General features: G+C 34.4%; 1 protein-coding gene across 1 annotated transcript in view; it reads right to left on the bottom strand.

Moving 5' to 3' along the window:
• si:ch211-196i2.1 (collagen alpha-1(I) chain) overlaps positions 1 to 16,292 on the bottom strand; it is a 39,498-nt gene that overhangs the window by 9,661 nt on the left and 13,545 nt on the right. Inside the window, exons 16-41 of the mRNA XM_046867244.1 lie at positions 15,922 to 15,966; positions 15,704 to 15,757; positions 13,185 to 13,229; positions 12,928 to 12,981; positions 12,615 to 12,722; positions 12,382 to 12,435; positions 11,047 to 11,100; positions 10,694 to 10,738; positions 10,553 to 10,606; positions 9,338 to 9,382; positions 8,909 to 8,962; positions 7,662 to 7,715; positions 7,523 to 7,576; positions 6,996 to 7,049; positions 6,841 to 6,894; positions 6,691 to 6,735; positions 6,473 to 6,517; positions 4,447 to 4,554; positions 4,257 to 4,310; positions 4,121 to 4,174; positions 3,978 to 4,031; positions 3,787 to 3,894; positions 3,634 to 3,687; positions 3,395 to 3,502; positions 3,233 to 3,286; positions 3,088 to 3,141 (exon numbers count right to left, since the gene is read on the bottom strand). Coding sequence (XP_046723200.1) covers positions 3,088 to 3,141; positions 3,233 to 3,286; positions 3,395 to 3,502; positions 3,634 to 3,687; positions 3,787 to 3,894; positions 3,978 to 4,031; positions 4,121 to 4,174; positions 4,257 to 4,310; positions 4,447 to 4,554; positions 6,473 to 6,517; positions 6,691 to 6,735; positions 6,841 to 6,894; positions 6,996 to 7,049; positions 7,523 to 7,576; positions 7,662 to 7,715; positions 8,909 to 8,962; positions 9,338 to 9,382; positions 10,553 to 10,606; positions 10,694 to 10,738; positions 11,047 to 11,100; positions 12,382 to 12,435; positions 12,615 to 12,722; positions 12,928 to 12,981; positions 13,185 to 13,229; positions 15,704 to 15,757; positions 15,922 to 15,966 — 1,566 coding nt within the window. The remainder of the gene's footprint in view (positions 1 to 3,087; positions 3,142 to 3,232; positions 3,287 to 3,394; positions 3,503 to 3,633; positions 3,688 to 3,786; positions 3,895 to 3,977; positions 4,032 to 4,120; positions 4,175 to 4,256; positions 4,311 to 4,446; positions 4,555 to 6,472; positions 6,518 to 6,690; positions 6,736 to 6,840; positions 6,895 to 6,995; positions 7,050 to 7,522; positions 7,577 to 7,661; positions 7,716 to 8,908; positions 8,963 to 9,337; positions 9,383 to 10,552; positions 10,607 to 10,693; positions 10,739 to 11,046; positions 11,101 to 12,381; positions 12,436 to 12,614; positions 12,723 to 12,927; positions 12,982 to 13,184; positions 13,230 to 15,703; positions 15,758 to 15,921; positions 15,967 to 16,292) is intronic.

Genomic DNA, 16,292 nt, shown 5'->3' with positions numbered 1-16,292 from the left:
ACAAGGACACTGTGTCCCTGATGCTACATATTTCTCATATAGAGCACTCTGATGATACTGTGCATAATTTGGTCTGTGACACTCTAAATATTTTTAAATTTGGGAATAAGATTCTGTCTTTATTCATATGTGCATTTGCTTCTTTTGACAGCAGGGCTTTACTGACAGCAAAACAAAAGCAAAGCAGTTTTACAGAATAGAAGCTGTTTTATATTTCTGTTTATACCATAATCTGAATACTTGATTCTCATTTGCGTGTGCATTCAAACAGCTGAATGCACAAGCAGTTCTGGTCAGTTTAATTAAAATCCTATGTTAATGTGCTGCCTAATAAACACCTGTAATCATACGTAGAAGCATAAAGTCACAGTCACATCCAGAGTGAAGCAGCAATTGCAAACATTTGCAAAGGATTATCTTTGAGTGTCATTCTGTGTTCATAATCTGGAGAATGCGATAGTTTTGAAAAAATATGGGCTGAGACACAGCAGGAATGTTACTAAAGAAGATAACGATAAAACAGAAATAAATGGCACAATGAATTGACACCAATAACTCTTTCTTTTGCTTGGTTAAATACTTATTTAAACTAAGTCCAATAAATGTTATCTTAGCACAGTTTTCATTTCTGTGCATGATTTAGAGCAGGCAGAAATGTGCAGTTACAAAATATCTGGCAACAAAAGTGAGTACACCCTAAGTGATAACAGTTGCATGTTGTTTAACCATGCAAAGCCACATGTCCTATTCATCATGCTCATGTTTTTGTCTTATTGTACAAAAACAAATTTGAGTATCTTGTATTATAGCAGTTAATGAAAACTCGGTGCTTTAAGTACAATTCTCTCAAACTGACCACTGGATGTTCAACATGGCACTTTATGGCAAAGAACTCTCTGAGAATTTGAGAATAACTGTAGAATTGTTGCTCTTCTCAAAGATGGCTGAGGCATCAGAAGATCAGTAACACCATGAAACTGAGTTACAGTACAGTGGCCAGGGTCATACAGAGGTTTTCCAGGATGAGTTTCACTCGGAACAGGCCCTGCAAGGGTCGATCAAAGAAATGGAGTCCTCGTGCTGTGTGTGACAGAAAGCCTGCAATTTGCTAAAGATGACCTGTCCAAAACCATGAATTACTGAAAGCATGTTCTTTGGTCTGATGAGACTAAGTTAAACTTGTTTGGCTCAGATGGTCTCCAGCATGTGTGGTGACACCCTGGCTGAGGAGTACCAAGAAAATTGTGTCTTGCCTACAGTCAAGCATAGTGGTGTAGCATCATGGTCTGGGGCTGCATGAGTGCTGCTAATACTGGGGAGTTGCGGTGCATTGATGGAAACATTGATTTCAAGATGTACTGTGACATTCTGAACCAGAACATGATGCCCTCTTTTTAGAAACTGGGCTGAATGACCGAATATTCCAACATGAATATGATCCCAAACACACCACCAAGATAACAACTGCCTTGCTGAGGAAGCTGAAGGTAATGAAGTGCCAAGACCTCCAGACCTGAACTCTATTGAGCAGCTGTGGGGCTCCTCAAGCAAAAAGTGCCATGTTTCTAACACCCAGCAGCTCCACGGTGTCATTATCGGGAATGGAGGAGGATCCCAGCAACAACCTGTGCAGCTCTGGTGAATTCCTTGCCCAGTGGGATTAAGGCAGTGCTGGATATTAATGGTGCTCACACAAAATATTGACACTTTGGACACAGTTTTGACAATTATGGCTGTAAGTTGAGTTATTTTTAGAGGAGAGTAAATCTGTACTGCTGTACAAGCTGCACACTGACTACTCTAAAGTATATTCAAGTTTCATTTTTACAGTATTGCCCTTTGAGAAGATAAAATAAAATGGTTGCTGAAATGTAAGGGGTGCACTCACTTTTGTGAGATACTGTATATTAGGTGTGTAACGGTACACGTATTCGTACAAAAATTTCGGTACAGGACTTTCGGTTCAGTTTACATATCTACTGAATGCAATCCTTTTTACATGCGGAACATAATTAAACTCAGGAACATATTAATTGAAAGACCACAATTTTGTTGCGTCTCCACCTCGCACTTTGATCGCATTTTTTAAAATTATTATTAAACTTGATGCTAACTCTTTTTTATAACCCCGTCATTGTTGTGTATGTTTTCGTGTCACTGTGGCTACTCACTATAAGATTTGTATAAGATCTGTATTACGCAAATGGGGTCTAAAAATGTAAACTATTGCATTATTTTTTTTATTCTATTCTATTTGTATATGATTTTATAAAATATCATTTGATATACTATTTACCCAAACAGGCATTTTTACAAATAAGTGAGTAAATAACCGACAAAGGGAATTAGTAAATAACTGAATGAATAACTGAATGATTGACAGAGTGAGTGAATTATTAACTGAATAATTGAGTGACTGTCTAACTTAGTTATAAAGCAGGTTTATGTGATGCTCATTATCATAGTCTTAAACAGCTGCTCCACGATGTAGACAATAAACGATATAGGTAGTATAGATATAGTTATATTTATAGATTTTCATGCCACACATATATTGTTATTATCTTGGGCAGTTATGTGCAATAATGCTAGTGCAATAATAATAATAATTGATTACATGTGCGATAACTTTTATAACTATTATTGTAGTCTGACTTTCTGCTATCTGTTTTCACTGATTTCATGGTGATTTCATGGTTTCATGGTGCTACACATTTCATTTCACAATATATATAGCTTAATATGTATATTCATAAAAAAAATTCCTATGCAATCAATAAAATATTCTGATTCTGATTATCTAAAGTTCCATGCAGGTAAATTTTTTTCCCTAAAGGTACAGTCAATAGAAATAACCCTAAAAGCTACACAGTTGGTCCTTGAATGTACACTAATACACTGCATATACAGTAAATGCCTAAATGAGAATTCACAATAAATGTATAAAAGGCCTTAAAAACCTATTTACACTGCTCAAACAAAAGCCTCAAACAAATGTCCACTGGAGTCCTAAACATACTGTCACTTGCCAAAAACTATTGATAATATACATTAGGTTTCAGACCTGAATGCAAATAAATTAAGTACCTTTTCCCCTGGGGGTCCATTTGACCCTACTGGCCCTGGTGATCCAACCCCACCCTTGTTGAAACAAAGCACAAAAAAATAAACAGTTTGTTAAGATCAGCTTTATTATAAATCAAACTGATATAAAACAAGGTTAGACACTCACAGGAAGTCCTTTCAACCCAACAGCTCCAACTCCACCTATAAGACCTGGTTCCGCCTGAGGACCAGGTAAGCAGAGTTATCTCCTTATTAACATGAAAGAGCACATTATTGCAGAAAAAAAGAAACACTATATCTATGACTAAATATTTATTTTTGCTCTTACTATAAGACCAGTGTTGCCCTTGTCCCCTTTTGCTCCTCTCTCTCCTCTTTCTCCTACAGCTCCCCAGGGCCCTTCTAAACCAATCATCCCTTGGTGGCCTTTTTCACCCTGGAAAAACCCAAATCCGCAAAACTTTAATATAATAAGAGGTAATAAGAACAAGAAACAGATTTTTCGATACAATTGGTACAAATTGGGTGATTTAACTTCAACTTAAAAAAAATAATAATATTGCTCACTTTTTCTGCTACAGGCCCAGGGCCACCAGGATCTCCAGGTTTACCAACATCTCCCTTGATTAATACAAGATTCCAGACATTTGTTTTAGTAGTATTATGTGGCATTCATCCAGACCTTGGTTATACAGTTTGCTAAAGTGAACCTCTATTTACCTCTTTACCCAGCAGCCCAGGTGGACCCTGCAGACCTTTTGTACCCTGTGGACCACTATCTCCTTTCTGTCCCTGGGGACCACTTTTACCACAGAGGCCTCTTTCTCCCTAGATATAAACAAGAACAATCAATAACCTCTGAATCCAAGATCCCTGTAGCACAATGATGCTTAATTCATTTTTCACCTGACCTGATCCCCTTTTCTCCCCACTAACCCCTCAGGTCCGTCTGGGCCTGATGGACCCTAAAAAACATCAAAATGACATAATTAATCAAATGTGGCAACAAAATCTCTATTTGTTTGGTACATACTATAAAATCTGATCATCTGACCTGTTCACCTTCAAGTCCAGAAGGCCCCATGTCACCAAGAGGACCCAGTATTCCCTAGAAGTTCACACACAATTTCATGTAAGTTATTCAAAAACTGAGCACAAATTAATTTAAGTTTAGCTCATAGTATTCTCACCTTCTCCCCTTTCTCCCCAGCTGGTCCAGACAACCCATTTTCACCTTGAGAGCCCTGAGGAAAGAATTTTACACTTTCATCAGGTACACTATTAAACACACCAATACACTGTGGCCATACAACATCACTCATAATGTCAGAGTTTTATTCAGGAAAAGGCTTATATAGATTTTCCATTTGTTGCACTTACTGGGGCACCTGGAGGCCCTCTTGGGCCTGGATCTCCTGGGGCTCCTTTTTTTCCATAAGGCCCTGGTCTTCCCATCATCCCATTGGCTCCCTGCAGCCCTGGGGGACCCTGCAAAGTATACCAACAGTTACAATATGTTACAGATTGTATGTGGGTCAATTTTATTGTACCGCAAAGTATTTTAATTTAAAAAAGTTTAAAGTTAAAGTTGTAAATTGCTTAACAAAGAAACAGGTTGGTGGCAGCTCACAGGTCATAGTTGAACCAAAACCTTGGCTAAGATTTGCCCTAGGCATAAATGAGTGTGCACATACTGCCCTGTGATAGATCCATCCCAAGTGTTTTCCTAAGTGTTTTCAATAAATTAGACATTTCTAAACTTTAAGTATTTAATTACCATATTTTGGGTTGATGGCGGACCAGTGGGGTTTGAAAATCCACCATATCTAAAGTGGAGTAAGTTTGAGAACCACTGCGATAATAGAATATGAACTATCAACTTTCTATTCTGGGTATTCTAAAACATTTAAAAATACATTTATTTGTATTCAGCTTGCTAAATGAGGTTCATTGTGTAGATGTTGATTTTAATGTACTTGTTCTTGCATTTTGAGATAGTCTGTGCTACAATTTGGTGATTTTCATTTTGCCATAAAACTATTACAATTCTCTGTAGGCTTGTCAGTACTCAAGCATGTCCTCGACCCTAATGCAATGACATCACTGCCCCAAAACACCAGAACACCACAACAGCACTTAAATCAGCAACTGCTTCAGCACCATGGACAGTGCACTAGGCAAATGATAGTAAAATGCTTAGGAAGCAAAATTCTATTTAAAATTAAATATTCAAAATATCAATGTATTTCTGTATTTAAATTTACATTTTTTATTACCATATGTGCAACATATTTCAAAATTCAAATGAAAATGTATTAGCCACATTGATTCGATATGTGTAACATGTCCAGGCAGAAATGGTCAAAATAATCATTTAAATGTTGTTTGTCCTAAATTTATTTAGACTCACGGTTAAGATGCTGTGGGATATTTGTAGCAAAATTCAATGTGCATTTTAAAATGCATTCTGAGCCAAAGGTACAGTATAGCAAAAAGGTAGCAAAATGGTGATTTAAATGTCTTTTTAATGCATTTAATGCATTGACACTTAAGTGGTTTGAAAATGCATTTTTATTTAATACCCCTTGAGGAATGGATGTTGATTTGAAAATGCAAACAGAACTGACCATGCCCACTCTCCATCATGGCAAACCACATTCCACAGTTTCTCTGAGAAGCTGCCAAATTGTCAATGCATTAAATGCATTTAAACACATTTACATCACCATTTTGCTACCTTTTTGCAATACCTTGTAGTCTGGTTTTCTGACATCTTTGTTCACCACTAGTATATTTCAGGCTGCTACACATTTCATTTCATGCTCAGAATGCATTTTGAAAAGCACATTGAATTATGCTACAAATATTCCAAGGCGTTATGATAAAAAATACAATCCTAAGTGTCCTAACCGTGAGTCTAAATGCATTTAGGACAAATAACATTTCCATTTCTGTTTGGACATGTTACACATATCAAATCAATGTAGGTAGTGAATTTTTATATTCATTTTGCAACTTACAAAGCGTTACAATTAATAGGTAATTTTCATATTAAAACTACTGTTGAAATGGCAAATGTAAATCATATAATTTTATATTCATTTCACTTTGCACATATAGGAATGTAAAATAAAAAATTAAATACAGAAATACCTTTTCAATTTTAAATATTTGAAAGCTAAGTTTAAGACAGGTAGTTACTAAGACTGTTCTTGTTTCAAGTATTTTTTATGAAATGGCTGAGAAATGTAAGTTACATTTTAAGAGTTAATTGAGAACTTTTCTGATAAATGAGCACTATTGTTCGTGCCTTAATTTTTTTCCGTATATCCTATTTTAATGAATATGTGAATCATTATGGTGGTACGCATTTGGAAAGAAATATATTAAATAAAATATGACTTACACATGCTCCTTCTATTCCTTGAGGTCCAGGATCTCCTTGTCTGCCCTGAGGAGATGCAATGAGATGCAATAAGTAATGAATAATGCAATGTGTTATAAAAATATAGAAGAAGTGATAGATGTTAGCACTATTGGCATTTGCATTACAAATAAGCATTAAAAACATTGAAGCACACTGTAGACTCTATGGTGATTATGTTTTGTAATAAAGAATCTCACTTGTGGTCCTGGAGGTCCTCTTTCTCCTGGTGTACCTGTTGTTCCCTTGAAAAGAACATGAGTCATACATGTTTATATATACCCTAAATCTGACTTTTTATCTGATGCAGATATACATAAATAAACATTATATATAATCAGAAGATTTACTGAAGGTCCAGGCTTCCCAATTGGTCCTGGGGGTCCTTTCACTCCAGCTTCTCCCTATCGGTTACATACTTTGATCAATTTTTTTTCTTACAATTTCGAAGCTTTACACTTATGACTATTATATAACAATATTATGCATATGAAATTGTAGTCACCCGTTCTCCTACGTGTCCTGGTCTTCCTCGTGTGCCTGTGCTTCCGGGGAAACCCTTAGGGTAAAGACAAACACTATAAGACAGCTGTCTTATGAAAGCTAATTAAAGCAAAGACAGACTGAGGGCTTTGTTTTTATGTGTATTTATACCCTATTAAAAAATATACATCACATGCTACTGCATTAAAAAGCATGTGAATATGTTGTACCAGTTTTAAACCTGAACCTCACATTTATTACTTTGCTGTAAATAATGATTAACATATTTGCTATTAAAAAGTGAAAACAATCTTTGTTGACAAGCAGATATGCCTAATATCTCCGATCACTACATCAATTTCTCTATTGATATATATATATATATATATATATATATATATATATATATATATATATATATATATATATATATGCATATGTATGGTAACTAGTATAAAGGGGAAAATTGCATTTTGCTTTCTATTAGGTACAAACATTGTTAATTAAAAAGCCCCACTTCCTGGAGACCCCTGCAGAAGCATCACTTACATACATGCCAACAGAGCCCTGAGGTCCCACTGCTCCTGGCTTTCCATAAAACCCCTGAAAAAAATAAGAAACATCAATTATTAGCTGGTACCTACTTAATAAATGGTCTAAACAAGCAAAAACACTGGAACACAATTACCCTCTCTCCTGGTAGACCTGGACTGCCAATGGGTCCTTCTTGTCCAGGTGGTCCCTGCAAATAAAATTGGTGTACATAAGAGTATAATTATGTGGTATATCGATTATCAAATTATTGAATTATTCGTGACCGAATTGTCAAAAACATTCTCTGAATTTCATTAAAAACTCCTAAAAGTACATGTGATACAATGGGTAAGCATTGTTTGATTTTTAAGCTGTATCACATTTACACTATATTGCCAAAAGTTATACTTATGACACCTGGTCATAAGTACGGTATGTGATTTCTGAGCATTGCATTCCACATTTAGTCCCAATTTGCTCTTATAATGTAAGTGAGGAGGCCTGGGATGCAGTCAGTGTTCTAATTTATCCTGAAGGTTCAGTAGGGTGAGAGCAATGCTCTAAAGCAGGACACTCAAGATCTTCCTCTCCAAACCATATCTTGTATGAGTTGGCTTTGTGCACAGGGGCACTGCCATGCTGGAACAGGTTTGGGTTTCCAAGTTCAAGTGAACACAAATTGTATTAAACCACATGCAGAGGCATCCTAAAGTCAGGTGTCTGCAAACATTTGGAAATATAGTGTACCTGTGGCACAATTTTGGCACTTTCTTTAATGAAAGAGAGCAGCAAGATCAGTGCAATATACTGTAGGTTGTGCTTTTTGCTGTCATGCATCGTCCATAGATATTAAATGACATCTGCATATTACAAATATGCTTTGTATTATACATGTTATTTTCACCATTGTAATTGCTTTCCCCTATGGCAGGGAATCTAAACCTTTATAATTTTAGGTGATTGTGTGCATGACATAGTATGATAATTACAGTATTACCGTTCAAAATATGTAAGTTAAAGTATAAAGTTAGAAGGTGATATAAGTCCTTCATCAAGTCATTTATCAATCATACTGAAGATTAGTCAAGTTTAAACTAAACAAATATGCTTTTGGCAGCATTGCACTAATCCTTATTTTCTGAAGGTCAGATTTATTTTTAATACATCATTTATTATTGATGAATGAGTATGTGTACACAGGTGTACTAGCCCAAATATAAATCAGCATCAGTGTAATTTTGCTTTAAGCTTACACTGCTTGCAAATAAATGAAGTCTCATTTGTCTAATATCAACCTTCAGTTGCTTATTTTAATAATAAATAAAATTGCCCACACTATGAATAAGATTATATAGAGTATATATATTTAAAACTGAAGGGTGAAGATAAAAGGAAGCTCACCGGAGGTCCTGAAGATCCATCTATACCAGGCTCCCCAGCAATGCCTTGTAAGCCCTGTATGCATAAGGGGGAAAAAAGGGCACATATTACTACAAAGCTATGTGTTTTAGTGTTTTTTTTTCCCAGCTGATTATAGTCACCATTACGTTTTCAGCAACTCATATTTTGTTGAATGTTGAGTATTCAACATTCAACAAGAATCCGATTTGCACTCAGAAAAATCCTTTTTTTTTATGAAACTATAATATTGACTATAAAACATGATCGCCAGTTTACCAACAAGAGCTGCTTATTTCAGCACCACAGTGCTGTCAAATAACATCTAGAGCTTAATGATAGGAGCCGAGAAATAACAGAAAAACACATACGGTACATAAAAAAGAAAGAATCCGCTTTTATATCACTGCCTGAGGCTGAGACTGTATTCACCATTTGTCCTTTTTCTCCTGGGTTACCCGAAGCACCTTGGGGTCCCTAAGAATACAAAAAAAAAACTATTAAGCAATAAAATCAATACACTTAAAGTAAGATATATAATCGCCACTTGTGTTTAACTGAAGCTTTGCTTATACTGTATATATTAAAATATTACAAATCGAACATTAATACACAGAAATATGCATTAAAAACATTAACATAAACATCAAACAAATTAATAAACCTTACTCATTAAGCTTTAACATGTACTTATTTTACCTACTGGATACAGGACCATAATCAGACTCGGCTTAACGTTTAAAGTTTAAATGTAATTAATTTTTATTTTTTTTATTTTTAACATTTCTGATTCAGGTTATGTAGCTGCAATAATAGTCAAATCTATCGAGCCTTTCATATTATAAGATTACAGTAAACCAATCATAAGACTATTAGATATACAGTAATAAATTATTCCTTGACTTTCCTTTTTGCTAATTTCCAGATTAGAATCTTTTGTCATATAATTTATCGTCTTGTTAAAAATTAATGTGTAACATTTATGACTATACAAAAGTAAAAATGTCTACAAATAATGATTTATTGTTCACTTAGAAAATACAAGATTGATTTGATTATATTCAATTCCAATTAATAGCAGTATGGACTACTAACTCACATTTTTTTTGTAATCAACTGCATTGAGTTTAAGCTTTTGAGGTTGCAGGACATTTCTTGAGTAGAAGCATCTAAATGCTGTTTTTCTTTAAACATAAACACTTGTTTCACAACGAATAAGGCAGGAAACAGAAAATAAAAGGTCAAATATTTTTTTCAATGGGAATAATATTGCTATGGTAATAAACCAGTACATTGTGGGAATTTTCATTACTGTAATTATTACATAAACTGAGGCAAATGTGGCCTTAGTTTAACAATATGGCTCCCACTTCTATTAGTTGGCAGCTTATGAAATAAAACTAGCACATTCTATTATTATTAGACTCAAATGGCTTTCCATAGTCCTGTTTAATGCATTTCCAAGCCAGAACCATTTTAGACATTTTGTGTGGCAACTGGTAAGAAAGTATTGGAGAATTATTTGAACTTAAATCATCTTCGAAACCGTAAACAAAAAGCAGCTGCTTCTTCCACACTCTGTTCTTCATGCTGACATGGATACAAGCAATAAACAGTAATTGTGGTATGAGAATATAGAATGGGAACCTGTGTACCAGGCTTTCCTTCAGGCCCGACTCCTCCTTGAGGACCTGGAAATCCCTGGAATATTGAAACAAAACAAATCGGACATTCTGAAATTTTGCACTTTGGGATCTGTTATTGTGTGTCTTAAAAATATAATCTCACCGGAGTTCCAGGCATTCCAGCATGACCTCTTTGACCTGTACGACCCTGACGTTCAGACAGATACAACAATCAGTCAGGCAACCATTAACCAACACTTATAATGCATTGTAAGATGATTATCATTTCTAAGTGTTGTGCTGTAACAAAGAATCTGATCTACATAATCCAAGACTCAAATAAATGTAAAAATATGAGTTTTATGAACCTATTACAATATCCCTAAAATGTTGCTCATTTTTATTTATTTATTTTTATTTTATTTCTTTATTATTTATTTATTTTAGATCTCCAGGATCTAAAAAAGACATCAGACCTCTATTAGTAAAACAGATTTCAAAATAGTTCTCTCCTACCATTGGTCCCCTCGGTCCTGGTTTTCCTTTTCGACCCTCTGGTCCCCTGTTCCCCTTTATGACAAATTAAATATGTTACATAAAGTCTTAACGTTAAAAACACATTAAAAAATCCCAACAAACCGTTATGAATATATCTCTAAAACCTTGTACATGCATGAGCTGTAGTTCGGTAGCTGTACCTCTTCAGGGTGTTTTCACATTAACAGGATTGCACTGTTATTATTATTCTTATTTTTATTATTAATATGACAATAATAGCTATACTTATTATATATAAGAATTTCATTTGCAAAAAAAAAAGTATATGAAAAAAACTAGGTTGTAAGAAATTAAAAAAGATTTGTGTTGGACATAATTGTAGAGTTCATTGTAGAGTTCATTTACAAGAATGTAGTTAAAGGTCAGACAAGCAGCAAACAAACTAGACAAAAACAAGATGTGATAAATCCAACAGCATGTGATAATGCCAGTGGTGGACACACACTAGTGGTGGTGCCAGTGGTGGTGCACAAACTAAGCTCTTGAGTAAAAGTAGACATACAGTAGCTAAAATATGACTCCAGTAAAAGTAAAAATGCTCCCTTTAAACTTTCACTTAAGTACTATTGTTCATTATGGCTATAATGTTCGTATTAATATTATTTTTATCACAAGACTCAATTTATGTGAAAAGACCACAATGATAGAACGATATTACTGCTCAAGCACTAATTATATCTGTTAAAATGATCATGTAATCATGTAAAAAATGAGCCCAAAACTTTTTGACTACTTTTAAAAAATTTGCAAAAAGGCCACGAGTGTTGTAACAAGTTAAAGTTAGAATTTTTTCCATTGTTTATTCTTCTCAAAATGTTTTGCTTGCTGTTAAACTGATGCTGAAATGTATGTTTGTGCTACTGGTTATACCACCGAGCGCCAAACAAAACAAGTTCAAAACAGAGCGCACGCTCTACCCTGATTGGTGGCTTGTTGTGTGCTTGACCAGTTACGTTTTAATAAATAAAAAGCAATGACTGATTTCGGAAAATGTAGTTTGAATAAAAAAGTAATCTAGTTGAAATGTAGTGAAGTTAAAGTCAGAATCTCCCTAGATGGGAAAGTAAAGTACAGAAACCTAAGAAAAGCTACTTACTGTATGTACAGTAATAAATTACATTTACTCTGTAACTGTCCACCACTGGATAATAATTTCCATTGTTAAACGTGCTATACAAATAAAACTGAACTGAAATAGCTGACAGTGGAAGAGTGGAAAATTGTACACAGTAATACAGCAAAACAAAACTGGACGTCAACAGGCAAATTATTCTAGCATTGTACACATCTCACTTTTGTTCCTTCCTTTCCTGATTTGCCTTGTGGTCCCACCTCACCATCTTCTCCCTAAGAGAAAGAAAAATATAAAAAAATATATATAAAATTGAGTAGACAAAATAGTGAGGAACAAAATTATGCTGATGTATATGAATGAATGAATGGATGAATATAGACAAATAAATGTGAATTTTAATAAATGTACAAAAACAATAATAACATTAAATTCATACTAATAACATTAGTACCTGTCTGCCTCTTGGTCCAGGTTGACCTTTGACCCCTGGAAACCCTGGAAAACCAGTGGGTCCTTGTTCACCCTGGAAACCTGGTATCCCTGGGTTTCCTTTAATACCCTGAGTTAGTAAAAATGAGAACAGACCCAAAGTCACATATATTAATCATTATTTCACTCTAAAAAAAATATGTATTTCAGATCAGACAACAGAGAACAGACCCAAAGTCACATATATTAATCATTATTTCAATCTAAAAAAAATATGTATTTCAGATCAGACAACATTTCAGCATTGAACTAATAAAATCCTGACTGGAACTTACTTTTTCACCTTTTGGCCCAGCTTCTCCCTTGTTTCCTTCAGGTCCCCTCTTACCCTGCTCAACATATCAGAAATTGATCAACAACCTGAGATCTTCCTTTACATTTCATACAGTGAACACACAATGCATTAAAAAAAAAATGAAAGCTTATTCTAACTGCAGTTAATATTGGTAGCCATGCACATGAAATCAGAAATGTGTGATTATTTTTCAATTAAATTTAAGTTGAAGGAAAGGGGGTTAAAAGATGCACTTACTCGAACACCTATAAATCCTTTTGGACCCGGTGTTCCTAATGCACCCTGATATAAAATGAAATGAGACAACAATTGATTACATGGAATTTGAATGCCTGAGTGCATCATGATAAAGAAAACCAACATACATGCTTTTTTTTTTTATCTTGAATTCATAAAAATTAATTGATTAAAATAAAATAAATGGAAATATTTAATTCAGTAGTTTACATTTAGTTCACTCTAATTTGGGTAATAAAAATGTTTAGGTAAGAGGGTGTGTGTGTGTGTATATTTTTAAAGATATGATCTACTAAACTGTTCTGCTTATTTTAGCATATTTTAACAAATGCCTTCATTCCTTCCATCCTTCATTCATTCACTCCCTCAATATGTGAAACTGTCAGGATTTTCTCCTTTCTTGTCCTTTTTTGTCGATTTTCTCCTCTTTGAAGTTAGAAAAGCTGTATGAAAATGTAAAAAAAAATCCATAGCGTCATAGTGCTAGCTAAAGCTAATTCTTTTGCGTTTTGCATACAGATTTTCTAGCTTTAAGATCAAATCTTATTTCTGGTACGCAGTGAGTAGCCACAGTGACTGAAAAATGTGGTTAATTACATTAATGATTTATAAATGGGCCAGGTAGGTTTGGAGAGCATTTTTCCCTTAATAAATAAAATCACAATTAAAAAACTGCATTTTATATCTACTTGAGTTATCTTTGTGTAGTATTTAAATATAATTAAACTGTGACAAATATGCAAAAAAAAATACAAAACCAGAAAGGGGGCAAATACTTTTTTACCCCACAGAACTGCATGTAATCACATGTTTCTGGGGTTATATTTAATTTTATATCAATACTAAAACATGACTGATGTAATGGCTGTTGTTTATTTTCGTGCTGCTCTATGGGATTTTGTTTGTTCTGACATGTGTCTTGGATTTGTGTTGGTCTTGTCTCCACTTGACCTGTTGGTTTGTTACGCATTCTGTTCATCTGTATGCTGTTAAGCCTTAATTACTTTGTTTATTTAAACTTTGCTGTTTCTGTTGTTCATTGCAAAGACAAGTGCAGGATTAGACTGAGCCTTGTTTTTGAAGAGTTCTGTGCTTTCTGGTTTTAACCCTAACCCCTTGTCTGATTATGGATATTTCTTGTTTGATGCTGCCTGCATGATCTCTGACATTCAGTATTGCTTGTACTGAACTGTATTTTCTTATAAAACTCATGCTGATAGTATAATTGAAAATTTTAATTATTTATTGTATACTATTAAGTTTTAATATGAGTTCAGTTCAATCTGAGTTGGTCAAAAGCTAAGATGAAAAAAAACCTCTATGCTATAAATATACACATAACTACTAGCTAGATGAAGCTGGATGTAGCTACAGTTTCTACCTGGTTTGATCTCAGCTTTAGTAAAAAGAAATTTTCTGTGTTTCTTGGATCTGAGTGATAATTGCCTTATAAAATACATTATATGAAAGCTTGTTTCGATGCAGCTAATGCTAGTTCATAATTTGCGCTTGAATAACTGAATGTTCTGTATTTCAGAAACATATCTGGTTTTATTCCATTCCATATGCTTAAATCTAAGATTGCTGTAATGAGCCCATTTACTAATAAAAGTGAATCAAATTGGCAATTTTTTTTTTTTACGGATGGAAAAAATACAGATAACAGTAAAACATGCAAATGCTTCTTATGTTGTGTGAATGCATATTTGTGTACCCCCTCACCCTAATCTGTAAGGACACATTTATGACTAGTACCAATAAAGATTGAAAATATTCTGCATGTGAAAATCATCCTGCATCCATGTAAGCAAACTAATAGGCAGAATTAAAAAGCCACTTTCTCAAAGGCAAGCTGATGAAAAAATAAAAATGACTACCACAGCTATTGAATTTGACTATTAAAATGCTAGAACATTTCTCATGTATTTAACTGTTATGAGCACAAACAATGACACCATTTCTAACAAATGACAAACTGGTTCTAATATAAACGAGCTGTTCAGCTGGACATCACGTTACATGGACATTCAGTTCTGTGGATTCTCTGATGACATGAAACATAAGATTCCATTTGTGTGGCTTCAAAAAGTGTTTGTAAAAGTGATGATTTTACTTAATCCAGATCTTTAAGTGGTGCAAAGAAGATAATCCATGCCAGCTGGTCTGACTCTCAATATAATATCAGTGATACGAGTCATAAAAGTTATCAAAGTTGGATATAAACCACATGGAGAAATTGTCACGTCATGTTTTACAGTTTTACTGGATGTAACAATGTGGCCATCTGCTGGGAAATCACTTGAGGATGTAGATTTTCGGAACATCCTTGAATGCTCAACAAAAATGAAGCACAGGCATGGCAATGACCTAACGTAAGATTAAAAGCGATCTCAAAAGGGGACAAGAAGACGGGGTTAATACTTTAAATCTGAAGATTATTATGTGAGACGTTTGCAGTGTTGGCTCTGGAATGTCTATTTAAAAACATGAAAGTGAATCAGGCATATTGTATTACTTACCATGGGGCCCTCAGACCCTGTCTCCCCTCGAAGCCCTGTTGGCCCAATAGGTCCCTAAAACACAGATATGCAGCTTAAGTGTTTGCTGAAACTTCTATAAAATTGAAATTTTACAATAGAATTATCAGCTTCATTACATATTGATGAGCATTAATGTGATTGTGACTTAAACAATATACAAAATTATAAATAAATACGTAATGATAATACAAACTTACAGCATCTCCTTTTGGGCCTGGTGTGCCTTCTCTGGCAGGTTGACCCTGTAAACATGTGCAAATATTTATCCTATTATAAAAGCTCAGTCTTCACAAATTTTCACAAATAAATTGGGCTCAGTTTGTCCTCTAATTTGTGAAATATAGATTTGTAACTGCTATATCTTATGAATCTGTTAACAGCGAAATTTGTTACTGTTTACATTACAAACCATTACAGCATTATAAGAAAGTGCACAAATCTCGCTCTGTATTATGCTGCATCTAGAATTTTTATTTGATTTTTTTTTGCTGCCAACAGAGGAAAGTGGTTGGACTTGGCCTGTGAGTGAGTGAGTGAGTGAGTGAGTGAGTGAGTGAGTGAGTGAGTG

Source organism: Silurus meridionalis, chromosome 15 (genome assembly GCF_014805685.1).
Source record: "Silurus meridionalis isolate SWU-2019-XX chromosome 15, ASM1480568v1, whole genome shotgun sequence".
Classification (NCBI taxonomy): Eukaryota; Metazoa; Chordata; class Actinopteri; order Siluriformes; family Siluridae; genus Silurus; species Silurus meridionalis.
Note: the sequence above shows the minus strand (reverse complement) of the source record. Positions and strands in the feature narration are given on the sequence as shown.